General features: G+C 45.8%; 1 protein-coding gene and 1 long non-coding RNA gene across 2 annotated transcripts in view; one reads left to right on the top strand and one right to left on the bottom strand.

Moving 5' to 3' along the window:
• RPN1 (ribophorin I) overlaps positions 1-14,859 on the top strand; it is a 28,705-nt gene extending 13,846 nt beyond the window's left edge. Inside the window, exons 4-10 of the mRNA XM_025448264.3 lie at positions 1,753-1,962; positions 3,320-3,512; positions 7,649-7,748; positions 9,056-9,194; positions 9,437-9,556; positions 13,087-13,332; positions 14,443-14,859. Of these exons, the coding sequence (XP_025304049.1) occupies positions 1,753-1,962; positions 3,320-3,512; positions 7,649-7,748; positions 9,056-9,194; positions 9,437-9,556; positions 13,087-13,332; positions 14,443-14,625 (1,191 nt within the window). The 3' untranslated portion in view covers positions 14,626-14,859. The remainder of the gene's footprint in view (positions 1-1,752; positions 1,963-3,319; positions 3,513-7,648; positions 7,749-9,055; positions 9,195-9,436; positions 9,557-13,086; positions 13,333-14,442) is intronic.
• LOC125753094 (uncharacterized) lies at positions 13,085-14,443 on the bottom strand. Its single transcript, XR_007404108.1, has 2 exons — positions 13,926-14,443; positions 13,085-13,484 (listed from the first exon to the last, which is right to left on the bottom strand). It is a non-coding gene; the product is annotated as an uncharacterized LOC125753094 (long non-coding RNA).
• Positions 14,860-18,125: the final 3,266 nt, after the last annotated feature.

Below are 18,125 nucleotides of genomic sequence, written 5' to 3'. Positions count from 1 at the left end.
TCCTTTTTCATGGACTTTTGGGGGAAGAAGGGTGTTTTTCTATTACTTCTTGTCCTTTCAGATTCTGTTTCTAAGGTTCCAAGTATGTATTCATAGAAGGGCACTCATACTACTCAGTGACCAGAAAGATTTAATAGTAATTTCAGTGGTAAAATTGGCAAAGTGGAGGAATTTCTAAAGGTGTATCCTTTAATTCTCTGAGAACTGTCTGGGAAGGCAGTATTTACTGCAGAGGAGTGCACAGCCAGAGCTAAAATGTTGAAGACCCTAAGACCTACTATTGCCATTTAGATTTATTTATGACCTTGAATATGCTGAAACTGCTGGACCTTGGTGTTTTTAGTTTGTAAAACGCAAAGAGTAGTACTTAGCTCATTGTGTTGAGGATTAAATGATCACGCGTTTGTTTAACGCTCGTGAAAGAGTAACTGACACGTATATTTGTTTTGTTTTGTTTGAAAGATTTTATTTATTTATTCATGAGAATACACAGAGAGAGAGAGAGAGAGAGGCAGAGACACAGGCAGAGGGAGAAGCAGGCTCCATGCAGGGAGCCCGACGCGGGACTCGATCCCGGGTCTGCAGGATCACACCCTGGGCTGAAGGTGGCGCTAAACCGCTGAGCCACCTGGGCTGCCCTGACACGTATATTTGTGTTAGCTCGACAAGTTAGCTAAACAAGTCTCTCTTCCAGGGACTATTCCAGGTAAGTTTTCTCCACGTTAGAAAAACCCAGCAGTGCTATGAATCATCTTCAGTTTTGAGGTTATTTGCTAGCTTATTGGGTAGACATTATGTCTTTATGAGATCATATATATCACCTCATCAGAATTTTTCTTTATTACAATTTAAGGTTTCATTTTCTTTTAAAACTGCAAGAATTAGGGACGCCTGGGTGGCTCAGCGGTTGAGTGCTTGCCTTTGGCCCAGAGCGTGATCCTGGGGTCCTGGGATCAGATCCCGCATTGGGCTCCCTGCATGGAGCCTGTTTCTCTCTCTGCCTGTGTCTCTGCCTCTCTCCCTCTTAGTGTCTCTCATGAGTAAATGAATAAAATCTTTAAAAAAAAAACTGCAAAAATTAGTTAAAAGGCAATTTAAAAAAGCTCATTATAGAAATTTTGAAAATAAAACCACAAGGAGAAGGTAGAAACAATCTAAGAACTCTGATTTCTGCCTGTGTTGGGATTCTTCTGTATTTCATTTCAGGTTCTTTTTGTTCTTTTACTCCTATGGTGGCTTTAAGATAAGTGGCATGTAGAAGTTTTTGTTTCTAAAATACAAATGGTATTTATATTAGAACCTAAAACAATTTTGTGTAGCCTATTTTTCTATTTTATTTATTTATTTATTTGTTTATTTATTTTTAAAAGATTTTATTCATTTATTCATGAGAGACACAGGGAGAGAGAGAGAGGCAGAGACACAGGCAGAGGGAGAAGCAGGCTCCATGCAGGAAGCCTGACATGGGACTCGATCCCAGGTCTCCAGGATCACGCCCCGGACCAAAGGTAGCGCTAAACCGCTGAGCCACCGGGGCTGCCCCTATTTTTCTATTTAGTAATAACATCATGAGTATTTATTTCCATACGCCATTAAAAAGTCCTAGTAAGCATCACTTTAGAATATAGCACACATTAACTATCCCATAATTGAGCCGTTCTTTTGCTTATATATGTATTGACTCCAGTAGTATTTGAAACTAGTGTTGATTTATCCGTCACCCAAAATTGGAATTGTTTCCTTCCTCTCCAGGATACTTTTAAAGTACATTATGAGAACAACAGCCCTTTCCTGACCATCACCAGCATGACCCGAGTCATTGAGGTGTCTCACTGGGGTAACATTGCTGTGGAAGAAAATGTGGACTTGAAGCACACAGGGGCTGTGCTGAAGGGACCTTTTTCACGCTATGATTACCAGAGACAGCCAGATAGTGGAATAGCGTCCATCCGCTCATTTAAGGTATGGGGTATGCAACTCAGACATTGGGAGAAAGTATCATTTTATCATATCTGTGCTTTGGCTTTTTGAAAGTGTCTAAATATGGAGCATTGTTTGGGTTCGATTGGTGTTCAAGGTGTTCAAGTAGATCACAGTTGGGACTAACAAAAAGAGTCTTTTTTTTTTTTTTTTTTTTTAACTAAAAGAATCTTAAAAAAGATAGTTCCCATTTATATATAGGCCATTTTTTAAAAAAGAGATTTTATTTTTAAATCTCTATACCCACCATGGGGTTGAAATCACAACCCTGAGATCAAAAGTCATGTGCTACACCAACTGAGCTGGCCAGGCACACCAAAGTAGGCCATGTTTTTAAAAGAAAATTTGAATAATAGAAAAAGGGAAAACCATACCACCACCCAGAATTAGTATTGCTCATATTTTAATATTTCTTCTTACTTTTATAATACTCTTAAAAAGATTTTATCATATTGCACATGAAATTGTATATATCTTTAGTCTTATAAATGAAATCTTGTATTTTCATGTACAGTTGAAAACTGAAAACATATGCAGTTGAAAACCCCCTTGTAAAACATAGAGTTAGGGGCACCTGTCCCCTACACATTTGAAAATCTGCATGTAACTTTTGACTTCCTGAAAATTTAACTAGCATCCTCTTGTTTTCTGGAAGCTTAACTACTAACGTGAGTAGACCATTACCACATATTTGGTATGTTGTATGTATTATATACTGTATTCTTATAATTAAGTTAGAGAAAAAAATGTTATTAAGAAAATCATAAGAGAAAATACATTTATAGTACTTACTGTATTTACTGAAGAAGATCCACATAAAAGTGGACCTGTGCAGTTCAAACCCATGTTATTCAAGAGTTAACTGTACTTAAGTATTACAGAAGGATTCATTATGGGAATGAAGTGTTAGAATTATTTCTTCCTCATTATGGAAATATGCTTATAGATTTGGAAGGTACAGTAAAGAATGTGAGGTGGGGAAACCCCCTCCATGACCCTATCACCTAGTGATTGGATATAGTTTCTTTCATTTTTAGTTTCTCTCCCTGCAGAGTAACTTAGCAATTACCTTTATCTTTGTATTAGTCCTTCAGTATTTGCTAAAGTATTTACAATTGTCTCCATTATTTATTGTTTAGGAGAATTAGCTATTTACCTGCCATGATTGAGAAATAGTTGCACTATTTAGTGCAAACTTGATTGGGAGGCTTATGTTATTCCCAGTTTGGGGACTATGCTATGGGGAAGGCTCTTGGCACAGAAAGTCTTCTGTTTTTAGGATCATCTCCTGTGAGTAAGTTTCTGGAGGCTTTAGAAGGCGTTGTGCTCTCTCTTGCAGACCATCCTCCCTGCCGCTGCCCAGGATGTTTACTACCGGGATGAGATTGGCAATGTTTCCACCAGCCACCTCCTTATTTTGGATGACTCGGTAGAGATGGAAATCCGGCCTCGCTTCCCTCTGTTTGGCGGGTGGAAGACCCATTACATCGTTGGCTACAACCTCCCAAGCTATGAGTACCTCTATAATTTGGGTCAGTATTTAGGGAATAGAAAGGGGAGACACTCATTTTCTTTCATTTCCTGCATTTTTATTTCTAGTGGTGGTTTTGTTTTAACAATTGCCAGTCTTTTTTTTTTTTTTTAAGATTTTATTAATTTATTTGTGAGAGACACACACACACACAGAGAGAGACAGAGACAGAGAGAGAGAGAGAGAGGCAGAGACACAGGCAGAGGGAGAAGCAGGCTCCATGCAAGGAGCCCGATATGGGACTCGATCCTCGGTCTCCAGGATCACACCCTGGGCTGCAGGCGGCGCCAAACCGCTGCGCCACCAGGGCTGCCCTCAGTAACTGATTCTAAGAACACCTTATAACCACCACTCACTCAGGCCAAGACATTGAATTGAGCCAGCCAGCTTTCCTTCCCCACAATAGTATTTACTGCCCTGGTTTTTAGTCTCCACTTTCTCGACTTTCTTCAGTTTTATCACCCAACTGTATGTCTCTTGAATCTCTACTTTAGTTTTGCCCTTTTTGAAAAATTTGAGGTTTTGTTGGTTTCTCTTAATCCATAGTTCCCTCCTCCACCTGATTTATTTGTTTCTGCTTATCTATTGCAGACCTTGAGTCAGTTGTAACCTATAGTCGAGAGGTTTTGCTGACTCCTTACTCAGAATGCAATTCCATGCATTCCTGTGGGGAGCCTGATCGGGACTTGATCCCAGGGCCCTGGGATCATGACCTGAGCCAAAGGCAGATACTCAACTACTGAGCCACCCAGGCATCCTGCCTTTGTGTATTTCTTACAAGCTGAAAGCTTTCACCTCCCTTGGTGCTGTACAAAAGATAATTCTTGGTCCGCTTGGGTATTTTCTGACCGAGACTTGGAATCACCTGTTTCTCCTCAAACCCCAGTTTCTCTTTGTGGAAAAATGTATTTTAAGACCACAGTCGGAGGGACACCTGGGTGGCTCAGCAGTTTGGTGCCCGCCTTTGGCCCAGGGCGTGATCCTGGAGACCCGGGATCGAGTCCCGTGTTGGGCTCCCTGCATGGAGCCTGCTTCTCTCTCTCTGCCTCTCTCTCTGTATCTCTCATTAATGAGTAAATAAAATCTTTTTTTTTTTTAAAAGACCATAGTTGGAGAACTAGAAATGCATATTGTTCTGAGTTTGGTCAATATCTAGGCCTTTTCAGCTGACAGAGCTAGGTGTGTATTATACCTATGTGGAAGAAAATTGTGAAGTTATATAGTTAGTGTGGACTATAGGGATTTTGCTCATAGGTTTTGTCTGTATCTGATTCTATATTGAGAGTCCTTGTTCTGAAGGAGGAGAAGTGACGTAATAATTAGAGAGCCTTTCACAATTGTTTGATCCCACACTTACGCAGTCTCAGAATAAAAGTGGTCATGCTACCATTTCCAATAGGATTACTGAAAAAAGTTTATTTATTTTTGGCATGACCTCTCCTGATCCTACCCTAGTGTTTTGGTGTGCTGTATGTATACTGAATATCTCTTGTCAGAACTGATAGTGTACCTCTCCCATTTGAACTCTAGACTTAGCTCTGCAGTAACTCTAATTAATGCTCACCCCATCAGTGTTTACAGTGACCAATGACTTTCGTCATTTTCATGTTCTGAAGCTCATTCTCTGGTAGATTCCTTGGGGAAGGCTTGTGGGAATGAGTTCTTACATGTTGATAGTTGATAACAGGTTGTGCCTTTTGTGCATATAAGCTATTTTGATGAACATAAAATCACTGGCTCACACATCTTTCCTTGAATATCTTAAATAGGTTACTTTTTTTGGTATGAAGTGTCACTGTCAGAGTCTGATGATCTAATTTTTCCCCTTTCTAAGTCACCTCCCCTTCTAAGTCTTTTTATATAAATACTGAAAAGGATTCTTTCTTTAAAATTTAATACTTTTATAGAACATGTTTTGGCTACATGTGGTTGCTGTGCTGCTATTCTTGGGTTAGCATTATGGTTTTACCTTACAGTCTGAAACCTTTTTGTAAGTTTTCTCTGTTGGGGCTCCTATTCTATATTGAGTCTTTGCCTGTTTTCAATATTTGGCAGTTTCTCTTGAGTCTTTCCTTCATTGAAAACTTTGCTTCTTTTTACTTTTTATTTATTACAAGACATTACCTGTTGTGTTTTTTCACTTGTATTCCTTTTAGCATAGCCTCCCTTCCCTTCCCTTCCCTTCCCTTCCCTTCCCTTCCCTTCCCTTCCCTTCCCTTCCCTTCCCTTCCCTTCCCTTCCCTTCCCTTCCTTCTTTCTTCTTGATTTTATTTATTTATTTATGAGAGACACACAGAGAGAAGAGAGAGAGGCAGAGACACAGGCAGAGGGAGGGAGTGCAGGCTCCATGCAGGGAGCCCGATGTGGGACTCGATCCTGGGTCTTCAGGATTAGGCCCTGGGCTGAAGGCGACACTAAACCACTGAGCCACCGGGGCTGCCCCATAGCCTTTATTTCTAAAACAATTTTATTTCTAAAATTTCTTTTCTGAATTTTTTCTTACTTTCTGTCAGTTTTCTGAATTTCTATAATTCTGGTTTATATTGCTCTTTTATGACTTGTGTCATTTGTTTTAAAGATTTTATTTATTCATGAGAGAGAGAGAGAGAGAGAGGGGCAGAGATACAGAGGAGAAGCAGGCTCCATGCAGGAAGCCTAATGTAGGACTAGATCCTGGGACTTCCAGGATCATGCCCTGGGCCAAAGGCAGGTGCCAAACCGCTGAGCCACCCAGGGATCCCGACTTGTGTCATTTTTTAAATGGCTTTAGCTTGTTTTGAAATACAACAGTTTTTTTGTTTGTTTTTAAGAGAGAGTGGGAGCAGGAGAATCTTAAGCAGGCTCCATACTCAGCATGGACCCCAATGCGGGGCTCCATCTTGCGACCCTGAGATCATGACCTGAGCTGAAACCAAGAGTTGGAAACCCAGGTGCCCCATGGGAACAGTTTTAATCAGTTCTGTGGCATGAATTTCTGGCATGTTTTTCATTTTACTTGGGATATTCTCTCTTTTTGTAACTTTTAAAAACAGTGAGGGGGCCCCCTTTTTCTGTTGCTCGTTTTTTTTTAATTAAGAAAAAAAACTTTTTAAAAAAAATATTTTATTTATTCCTGAGAGATATACAGAGAGAGAGAGGCAGAGACACAGGCAGAGGGAGAAGCAGGCTCCATGCAGGAAGCCCGACGTGGGACTCGATCCCTGGTCTCCAGGATCCCACCCTGGACTGAATGCGGCGCTAAACCCTTGAGCCATTGGGGCTGCCCAAGAAAAAAATTTTTAAGTTGGTTCCACACCCAGTGTAGGGTTCAAACTCATAGTCCTGAGGTCAAGAGTTGTGTGCTCTCCCAGCTGAGCCAGCCAGGTGCCCTTCTGTTCATTTTTAATGTGAGCTTTTAGGAGGAGGTATTGTAATTGCCCAGTTCCCTGTTGATTTGAATGTGGCGGCTTCCTTTTGGAGCCTTCCCTGGCTCAGTTTCCTGTAGCTCTGCTGTCCATGTTAGGCTTCATTTTGATTTTTCCTCTGGCAGTTTTTCCTCTGAGTAGGGTGCTGTCCTGGGAGTGGAGCTCTGATGGCTATTCCAAGTTCTCAGGGACTAGACTGCTCTAGACTGGCAGTTCCTTGGGCCTGGTTTGCTCACCCACCATGTGGGGTCAGGGGAGGACTCCTTGGAACTCCAGCCGCTCTTCTACAGTTGGCCTGCCTCATTCTCTGGTGAACAGCGTGGCCTGATTGGGGCTCTGCTCTTCTCAGGTCTGTCACTTGCCCTGTTGTCTCCTCCACTTTCTCCTTTATGTACACTAGTAATGTGCAGGTTGTATGCACATTTTGTTTTATAACACCCCCCCCCGCCCCCTTGGAGATCTGTGTTTTACCTAGTTTTGTTATAAATACGTTCTGTGGGTTTTTAGTTTTGCTGTGTAGTTGCTCTGTCTTTATGTAAAAATTGGGAAAGACCCGTAAGTATACTGCCACCACCACCTTGGTCTCCCAGAATCTCGTAGTCTGTTAACTTTAGATAGTATCTCTTTATTCTTCTCTGTGTAAAGAGCAAGTGTTCCTACCCTCTGTTGCCCCCTAGCTCCTGTGTCACTTCCTCTGTTTTTCACATGCCTGCACATCTTTGTCTTTCTTCAGGTGACCAGTATGCACTGAAGATGAGGTTCGTGGACCATGTGTTTGATGAGCAAGTGATAGATTCTCTGACAGTGAAGATCATCTTGCCTGAAGGGGCCAAGTGGGTGTGACTGTTCCTTTCCTCTGCTTCCCATTTCTCTGGCAGTGGCCTTGTGGTACCTCAAGAGGAAGCTGTGTTCTGGGGGCGCTGAGTAGGTGCTCAGCACATAGTTGAGAGCTCTATAGGGACTTTCTGACTGGACTTTCAACAGAAAAGTTAGACTCAAATGAGGCACAAGCTTGATTTATGAAATATATTCCCTGAACAGAGTCCCTCTTCATGACAGGTGTAGCATCCAAAGGGGATGGGATGGTCTGTAGCAGACAGAATGCAGAGTCCGGACAGCCAGGTAGCTCTTGTGCTGCGTTAATACAAAAAAGAAGAGCGGTGCAGCAATGGCATTGTTTTATCCTGGACTAGTCAAACTAGGTTCCGAAAGTGAGGTCCTGATCTTGTGTTAGGGTTCTTTTTTTTTTTTAATTTTTATTTATTTATGATAGTCACACACACAGAGAGAGAGAGAGGCAGAGGGAGAAGCAGGCTCCATGCACCGGGAGCCCGACGTGGGATTCGATCCCGGATATCCAGGATCGCGCCCTGGGCCAAAGGCAGGCGCCAAACCACTGTGCCACCCAGGGATCCCTTGTGTTAGGGTTCTGTGCTTGCAAACAGTAGGTGCTGTCTTTGGCCAGTTTAAGCAGACAGGAGTGCATTTGGAAGGGTAAGGCATGTCTTATAAAATGGCAGCAGAAGTTGCAGAGCCAGGACATCTTTGGAAATCCAGGTGGTGGAAACAGACAGTTGTTCAGAGAGGACCTACCCTTGACATGAGTGATAAACAACTATGTGTGTCTTTGTGCACTTCACTCTACTTCAAGGGGAGCTTCTGTTTGCCCTCTCTTGGGGATGGGAAGTTCTAGCAAAAACTATAGTGAGAACCCAGAGGAGGGAGAGTGGATCTAGGCAGACAAAAACAGGACATGTCTCCATTGTACCTTATGGAGTGACTTTTCAGAGGCCTTATTAAGTTCCCAAGAAGTTCTTGTTGGGTGGAGTGCACAGCAGGCTGGCGGGCTGTGTGGGTGGTGTGCCTCCAGGAGTGGGCCAGTATTGGTGAGCACTAGCAAGAGCAAGATGCAGGGAGCTGGTCATTACCTCAGCAGGAGAATGGTCTAATAGGGTATTCTGACAGCGGGTCAGCTGTTTCAGGAGGTCTGGTGGTCTGTGGTGCCAGGAGGGGAGCAGAGTGGAGTGTGGACTTAGTGACCTTGAAAGGCCCCCGTGGGCATTAAAATTTTCCAATCCTAAAGAACTTGTTGGTCAGTGCGGTTTGTCTTAGGCTGTATTTCATTCCTACCTGCATCTAGGAACATCCAAGTTGACAGTCCCTATGAAATCAGTCGGGCCCCAGATGAGCTGCACTACACTTACCTAGACACGTTTGGCCGCCCTGTGATTGTTGCCTATAAGAAAAATCTGGTGGAGCAGCACATTCAGGACATCGTGGTAAGTGACTCCACTGTTCTCTGCCTTCTGTGTCTTCCTCCCCGAGTATGGGGTCCTGGGGGCCAGGCACTTGCCTGTCTTTATCTTTTCCCTCCTGGGGCTGTTGGGTTTTGAGCACAGTCTGGGGGTGAGTGGGCGGCCTGGATGATGGTGGGCCTGCTAGGGCCCCTCTTGCCCCTAGGCAGACCTGTGGAAGCCAGTCCCCCTCATCCCTGCCCATTCCCCGTTCTCTGCCCCTACAGGTGCACTACACATTCAACAAGGTGCTCATGCTGCAGGAGCCACTGCTGGTGGTGGCAGCTTTCTACATCTTGTTCTTCACTGTCATCATCTACGTCAGGCTGGACTTTTCCATTACAAAGGTACCCACCCCTTGGCCTTTTGCTCACGTTTTTGGTTAGTCATTTTGGACCTTGATAATTTGTTTCATTAGCTTTTTACTGAGCATTGGTCTTCACAGCAAATCCGAGACAGAACCCTCTTGCCCAGAAGCCCCTTCCTGCCTGTGGCCTCTGCTGACCCTTATTGTAAAGAGAGAGACCTTGTTCTTGTTGCTATGATCACAGAGCATGCAGTGTTCTGTGAGACAGGGTGCTGCTGGTAGGCAAGCACTGCAGAAATAGGACAGCCAGCAGTGTGTGTTTCATGTTGGGGCTTCCCTGAGGATGTGACTGGCAGAGAAATTGGGGAAGAGCATTCAGCTGGCAGGAACAGTTTGTGCAACAGCAGGGACAACTTTGGTGGAATCCAAAGGGGAGCAGTAGGGTACATGTAGCAAAGATGTTGATCCAACCTGGTTCCGTAGAACAGTGAGGCTACCCACTGAGTCATCTGCTAGGAAGCCTTGTCATACAGAAGGGCTGAGTGTAGATTTTATTATGAAATGGCCCCACTTTTTAAGCTATAAGTGCTTTCATTTTTAAATTTATTAAAAAAATTTTTTTTAAGTAGGCTCCACCCCCAATGTGGGTTTAAACTCATGAACCTGAGATTAAGAGTCGCGTGCTTCACTGACTGAGCCAGCCAGGTACCCCTGCTTTGGTTTTTTAAAACTTTTATTTAAAATAATTCTACAGGGATCCCTGGGTGGCGCAGCGGTTTGGCGCCTGCCTTTGGCCCAGGGCGCGATCCTGGAGACCCAGGATCGAATCCCACATCGGGCTCCCGGTGCATGGAGCCTGCTTCTCCCTCTGCCTGTGTCTCTGCCTCTCTCTCTCTCTGTAACTATCATAAAAAAAAAAAAAAAAAAAAAAAAATTAAAAAAAAAAAAAAATAAAATAATTCTACATTTATGGAAACTTTGCAAGAATAGCAGAAATAATGATTGTATACTCTTCACCTAGGCGTAACAGTTAACATTCGGCCTTCCCATTATATACAGTTATTTTTCCTGGACATTTGAGAGTAGATTGTAGACATTTATATCCTTTATTCTCTTGAGTAATAAAGCGTGCGTGTAGCCCAGGGACAAGAGTATTCTCTTAACTACAGTAGAATGATCGAATTCAGGAAACTTGATGTCACTGTAACACTGTTAACCAACCTGCAAACTGTGTTCAGATTTGGCAGACTGTCCTAGGGACCATAACATTTTCAGCAGTTGTTTTTCTTCCTCCAGGATCCAGCTGAGGATCATGCATTGCATTTAGTTGCCACACTTCCTTAGTCTCCTTTCATCTGGAACAGCTCTGGAGCATTTCTCTGTCTTTAATGACCTTGACATATTTGGCGTGTATACATCGGTTCTGTAGAATGTCCCTCAACTTAGGTGTATCATCTGTTTCTCTCTGATTAAATTCAGATTATGCATTTGTGGCAAGAATGCTATAAAGTGATGCTGCATTTGCAGCGCATCACAACCGGGGGTACCTGATGTCAGCTGGTCTCAGTGCTGGGGATGTTAACTCTCCTTACTTGGCTAAGCGGATGTCTACCTAATTTCTTCATGTTAAGGTTACTTTTTTTTATCTTTAAGATTTTTTAAAAACTTACTCATTTCAGAGAGAGAGAGTGAGAGAGAGCATGAGGGGTAGGGAGGAGCAGGAGGGAGAGAGAAGCAGACTCCCCACTGACCAGGGAGCCTGACTTCAGGCTCCATCCCAGGTCCCAGAGATCTATCGCAGCCCCAAAGTTCATTGTTTTTCTCTTTGCAATTAAGGTATGATCTGTTTGAGGCTATATAAATACTCTCATGTACATTTACTCATTAGTCATAGCATTTAGTATTGATTCTTACCTGAATCTGTTATTAGTGTGGTGGTTGAAAAACTGATTCCTTTTGTTGGCACTGTTCTGTAAGGGGAAGCTTTTCTTCCTGGTTGGCTGGTTACTTGTTAGGACTCCTGGCTTCTTTACTCTATGGGCCAGTGTCCTCTGGTGCTACTTATTTTGATGCTCAAATTGTTCTAGATTTGTCTGGTTTTTTCATGTCTTGTCATTTTTTAGAGTACTTCCTTTTTGTTGGGCACAACAGTGTGTTTAAGGCATAGCCTCCTGTACTTTCTCCAGTCAGCCCTGGTTCCTTTTAGAGGAGAATGGTACCTAGAGAGCAGGATCTGGGGGCTAGGTGTGATCATTGCTTTTGGGGTGTTGCTGTGTCTGGGCCTTCCAGCAGACAGAGCTAGGGGAGAAATGTATGGTATTTACAATAGCAGTTAACACTGATATCTCACTCCAGTCTGATGCCACAGGGTTCTTGCCATCCTTCCTCATTCTACTGTTTTTCCTTCTCTCCTGGACCCTACGTCAATATATTTATATATTCGTTGAATTCCATAAACATACAAAATAGTTTCAGAATTGCTGCACTCATGCCACCACAAACACCAGGCCTATCTGTAGAGTCCCAAGATTTGCTAGCAGTTCTTTTTGTCTTTAGACTGAGAATATCTTGTTGAGTACTGTGTTCTAAGGTAGTTAGCTTAGTTTTTCTATGTTAACTCATAGGAAATATAGCTAGATTCATTTATTTCTGTTTGAATTTATTGTAGTTTCTCCCTCTGGCACTCTAAATATTTAATTTTGATTGTAAAATTGTAAAACCCTGCCTTTTAGATAAGCAATTTGAGCAGTCTCTGGATATCCTTCATGATTTATTTTGCAAAAATGAGCAGATACTTTATTTTCTCCTCTTTCTTGCACAAAATGAAGAAAGCACCATATATGTTTTGTCATTTTTTTCCCCACTAAACAGATTGTGAGAATTACCCATGTTAGTTTGTAGAGATCTTACCTTTTTTTAATTTTTTGTATAGCTACAGAGAACTGCATTGAATGAATGGGTCAGTTTATTTAATCAGTTCCTTATGTATACATCTCCCTATCTTAAACCTTTGATAATTTATTGAGAAAAAACCAATTGTGGGCCAAATCAGCCATTTGCAGACCAGATTCAGCCTTTGAGCTGCCAAGTCAGAATTTTTGAGTAGACATGGGATGAGAGAGAATTCCGGAAAGTATGTAGGGCCTCATCTAAAGGGTTGTGAATGACAGGTCGTGAATGGCTTGGGCTTTATCCTTCAGGCCCTAGGAAACTCTTGAAGGTTTTAAGGAGAGAGACTTAATAAAAGTCTTGGAAGCCTTCCCTGACGTGCACTGAGCTCTTTCTTCCCTTTCTTGTCCCTTTTGTGGTGTGTTCTAGCATTAGTAGCCTTTCTCCCATCCTCTCTCTGCGCTGTGGGACTTTGAAGTGAATGTCTTCTTTATCTTTGTGTCCCCTGTCCTCCCCTATGCTGAACTGGTCAAGATTTAACATCCACAAAGGTTTGATTCTCTGACTTTCCAAGAAGATGGCTTTTCTTGTTTGCACAGCCAGTGGTGGGTACTTTTAGGGAGGTCAAGGTTGGAGCCGGCTCAGGCCTAGATGTTGTCACCCATGATGTCTCCCCCACAGGATCCGGCTGCAGAGGCCAGGATGAAGGTGGCTTGCATCACAGAGCAGGTCTTGACCCTGGTCAACAAGAGAATAGGTCTCTACCGTCACTTTGATGAGACCATCAATAGGTACAAGCAGTCGCGGGATGTGTCCACCCTCAACAGTGGCAAGAAGAGCCTGGAGACAGAACACAAGGCCTTGACCAGTGAGATTGCGTCGCTGCAGTCCAGGCTGAAGACAGAGGGCTCCGACCTGTGTGACAAAGTAAGTGTGTGCCATCCCAGAGTCACTCAGCTCTCTGCCCTTCTTGTCACACCTCTAGGGATTGTCCTCCACATTCTAGAGCACCATGGGGCTGCTGTGTGTGGGTCACATGCCGGGCAGCTCTTGCTTTGCCTTGTCCTGTGGTGCTGACCCTTATGGTGGAATAAGAAGGTTGGGATCTCGGTTACTGGCTGATTCAGAAGGCTCTGCTAGCCTCCGTGTCACTGTCCGTTCTCCACCTGGCTGCTACTGAGAGCAGCGGCTTCCTCTCCCAGAGGGTGGACTGGGCACAGCTCCAGACTGCTCTTGTGTGCTGAGAAGAAGCTACACTTAGATTCAGGTGTTTGACTCAGACTTTGTAAATCTGGCCAAGTAACCAAACTTCTGTTTCTTTGTGTCTTAGTACCTCACAGTGTTGTGAGTGCACAATGAGTTAGTGCATATAAAGTGCTGGGCACCCTACCTGGGATGTGCTTTGTGGTTCTTGTTACCTGTACAAGAAGAGGTGCCCTTCAGAGTCCCTGATCAAGCCCTTCTCCACATGCTGCTCCCAGAACTCCCTCCCCTTACCTTGTGCTCTTCATTGCACCTACCTTTTATCTGCAGCTCTTTTCTTTATGTGCTCGAGTGTTTCCTGGTGGCTTCATGAAAGCAAAATGGCTCATCTCTCTTGATTGCAGTTTTCCAGTGCCTAGCACTGTGGCTCACTAAGTAATTGCTGAATGTTGAGTGATTGTGATTATGAAGTCCTCAGCCTCACAGCCAGCTGGTGATCATTCAGTCTCTTTGGCACACCCCTGCCATTAGTCTTGCCTGAGTCCTTGGACCTAATTTGGCTAGCCAAAGGGAAGAGGTGTACCTGGCACCGCACCAGGACATTGCCCGTAATGTTTCCACTTGATCCTCACAATCCTTTATAGCTAAGGTCCAAGGTCAGAGCTTGAAGGTATAGAAAGTGGAGCTGGCATTTGAAGCCAGGCCTGTCTCCTGCCACAGCCAGCCCCTCTACCCTGGGAGCTCCAGGGTCTGTAGGCATGGGAGGTGGTGGGCCCTGCTGAGTGTGGGTGGGAGGACCATTCTCAAGCTCTGCCCTGCTCTTGCCTTGGCCAGGTGAGCGAGATGCAGAAGCTGGATGCACAGGTCAAGGAGCTGGTGCTGAAGTCTGCAGTGGAAGCTGAGCGGCTGGTGGCCGGCAAGCTCAAGAAAGACACGTACATTGAGAATGAGAAGCTCATCTCTGGAAAGCGGCAGGAGTTGGTCACCAAGATCGACCACATTCTAGATGCTCTGTAGCCTCTGACCGTTATCATCAGCATGGGCCCAGGGCGCTGCACTTTCCGATGGCAGTTTGGGGGTGAAGGAGGGAAGGCCACCAGCAAGGCCATTGAATGCTGGCATCTGTATTTTATAAAAGGCCTTCAAGGAAGTGAGGCCAGGCCCTGCCATAGGCAACATAAGCAGCTTAGTTTTTGTCTTAAAAGTATTCTTTTTTAAAAAAAAAAAAATTAAATCCCGTTAAAAACAAAATATCTTTGTGTTTTGAACAAAGAAATTTTCAGTAGTTGATGGTTTTGTTCTGAAGCCTAGGATATTCTTTTATCCCGTAAGCCCCTTGTGTTTTGCCCTTTTAATACCTGATGTTTGGGTATTTTATGAGTGTGTGTTTTGTGTGTGTGAGTGTGTTTGTTTGTTTTTTTTTTTTAAAGTATGCGTGGCCAAATGAAAATAAAGCAGGGACTGTGAACATTTGTTCTGGCGACAATCTCATAACTTACCTTGAGGATAGTACTTTTATCAAGTGCTTTTTATTAAATAGTGGATTTACTTAGAGCACGTTTGCATGGCAAGCATCACTTCTATTTTACATGTTAGAACAGTGAGGCCACAAAGATAATGTGGGCTACGTAAGGTTACCGGACAGAGTCTGGGAGTGAGGGCTCTGTTGTTACTTTTTGTCTGTTCTGCATCACATGCTGTACTAGGCACTAAGGACACAGTGATGGATGAAATAGAGAATAGGGGTTCTTTTTAAAAATAATTTTTAAAAAGATTTTATTTATTCATGAGAGAAATAGGCAGAAACATATGCAGAGGGAGAAGCAGACTCCTTGCAGGGAGCCCAATGTGAGACTCCCTTCCAGATCCCAGGATCACACCCTGAGCCAAAGGCAGACACTCAACCACTGAGCCACCCAGGGGTCCCAGAGAACAGGAGTTCTTATTGAGGACAGATAGATGATCAGACACAAATTCATAATCACAAACTGTGACAACCCCATGAAGGAAAGGGACAGGGTTCTCCTGACAGTATTTACTGGAGAATACTGGGTGTACTCTGGATGGATAGGGGAATTGGGCAGTTTCCCTAGGGAAGTGACTTTGGAATTGGGCTCTATAGGAGTTATATAGATAGCCATAGCATGTGCAAAGGCCCTGGGACAGGCTGGGGCTTGTGGACCTGAAGGGAATCCAGAGACGTGGAGGGGGTATGGCATAGGCTGCAGAGGTGGGGGAGAGCCCAGATGAGCTCGGGCTTTGTAGGTCTGACAAGGCTTCTGGTTTTATCCTGAAATCAAGGGGAGACCGACCAGTGTGAGACGTACTTAGATTTGTATTTTGGCTGAGAACACACTGCTAAAGGCCATAAATAGGTGTGGGAAAAAACCTTGGGCAGGGAGGGCCATGTGCCCACATGGGCGCAGCTGAGAGATGTAGGTGGGTGCAGGCTTTCTCTCTGCCTGAGGTCTGTGCCTGGTCTTTACTTAGATTTGCTGCTCACCCTTCAGGCAACAGCTTAAGGTTATTGGCTCAGGGAGGCCTTCCACGATGTCCCAGACCTAGTCAGGTCCTCTTGTTCCACTCTGTCTCCACATCATACCACAGCTGGGAGGTGTTTAATTGCTGGAACTGGTTCCAATGGGGCAGGGGTGTCGTCTGATAAGGTCGCCTTATGTTACCAGCTGGTTTTTCGGATTAGCATGTGACTCATGGTGTGTGACATATTGGGGTGGGTTGAGGGTTGAGGGTGTCACACACAAGTGACAGCCTTGTGCCCACCGTTTCACATGGAGAAGTTTAGTAAAGACCAGTTTTGAGGATGATGATGATGGGTTCTGTTTCAGACAGGGTGAGGTGGGTGTGCCTGTGACTTCCAAGTGGGAATGTTGGGGGCAGTTGGACATTCAGGCTTGGAGTTCAAAGAAAGGGCTTGGTGTGGAAATGATAAATGTGGATGTTGCTCAACACGCTGTGGAAGGGATGTGGAAATGGTGAGGTAGAGGTGGTGGTGGGTGAGGGTGTCTAGGAAGGGTGTTGAGAAGACACCCAGAACTGAATGTATGGCTTCAAAGTAGAGTGGCCGCTTGGAGCACCCCACTCTACACAGGTTGGGGAGTAAGGAGCATGTGGTGTCATGGAAACCAGGAGGAGACGTGATCTTAGGAGGAGCAGCAAGTGCTGCTGAGTGGCTGTGCAGGAGGAAGGCCGGGAGGGGTCAGCCCGTGCTGGGAGCAGGTCACTGAAGGGGTCCTTCACTGTGCGGGTGGAACAGTGGGAAGGAGGGAGTGGGAGCTACCTGGGGCTTCCTTCAAGGGTGGATGGTGTGCACCAGAGATCGGGTGCAAGACGGAGGGGCGAGGACGGGGCCACGGGGCATGTGCAGCTGGAAGCTATCAGAGGGGAGATGCAGGTGTGTTCAGGGCCTGTGGAAGGGCCTGCTGGAAAAGGAGAGGCCAAACACGGAGATACAGGTGGGCTGTCTGAGGTTTCTCAGGCAGTGGGAAGCTACGGGGTCGAAAGAAAGGAGAGGTCGTGGATATGGAGGAGAACGTTGGCTCAAGGCTTGGGCATGCATCCACACGGCCTCTCTAGAAACTTCGGGGAGTTTGGGGTGTCCATTTCCTCCTTGAATGGAGCGGTGCTCGGTGATCGGCTTCATAGGCGGGGTCACACGAGGTAACAGCCGTGCAGTGTCCTAGGGCAACTGCTTGCTAGGCATTAGCTGTTGGCTCCCTGCCGCCAGGGAACCTCCTTCCGTCCGCCAGTCAGGGCTTCCGGCGGCAGCGCGGGTGCGGCCTTGGGTGTCCGGGCCCCCCGGGTTGGAAGCTGTGGAGGCGGCGCTGAGGGGTGTTGACCGTGGTGTTCTCGCGGGCCCGGCCCCACAGGCGCCCGCGCTCTGGCGCCCCTAGGTGGGACGGAGCTGCGCCTCCCGTGGCGGCCTCGGAATCGCCCGACTGCTGGGCGGCAGCCCCCACTCCCTTCTGCATTTCCTTCAATCTTTTCTCACTTTCGGAGCAGGAAGGACAGCTGGGCAGGAAGCAAGGGCTTGCGTCGACGGGCGCCCTCTGCTGGGCCGGTGGGCCGCCCGCAGGCCTGGGGAGGGAGCTGCGCCTGCGCCCTTGTGACGACGTGGAACCTGCGGGCGCGTCGGTGGGGGCGCCAGGAAGGGAGGCCCGTGCGCAGGCGCAGAGGGCCCGCTGGGCTAGGGAAGCCGCGCATGTGCGGGGCTGCCGCCACTTTAAGGCAGGGCAGCTCGGAGTGGCCTCGACGCCAATGCCCTGGCTGTGGCGCCATCTAGGGGTGTGGGTCGGGAACCACAGGCCGGGCCTGGGCTACAGCTGGGTCTGGGGTCCGAGCGCAAGGCAGGCCGTGGCGCTGCCGAAGGGCAAGGAGGACTTGGGTTTCCAGATGTCCTGTAGGGGTTGGGGGCCAGCATCAGGGCTGGGGACCACAGGTGAGGCATCCCCACTCTCCTTGCCCCTGCTCCTCGCATCCCTAACTCATCTTCGCCCGCG

This window comes from Canis lupus, chromosome 20 (genome assembly GCF_003254725.2).
Source record: "Canis lupus dingo isolate Sandy chromosome 20, ASM325472v2, whole genome shotgun sequence".
NCBI lineage: Eukaryota > Metazoa > Chordata > Mammalia > Carnivora > Canidae > Canis > Canis lupus.
The sequence above is the reverse complement of the archived record's forward strand: the minus strand, read 5'-3'. Positions and strand labels throughout refer to the sequence as shown.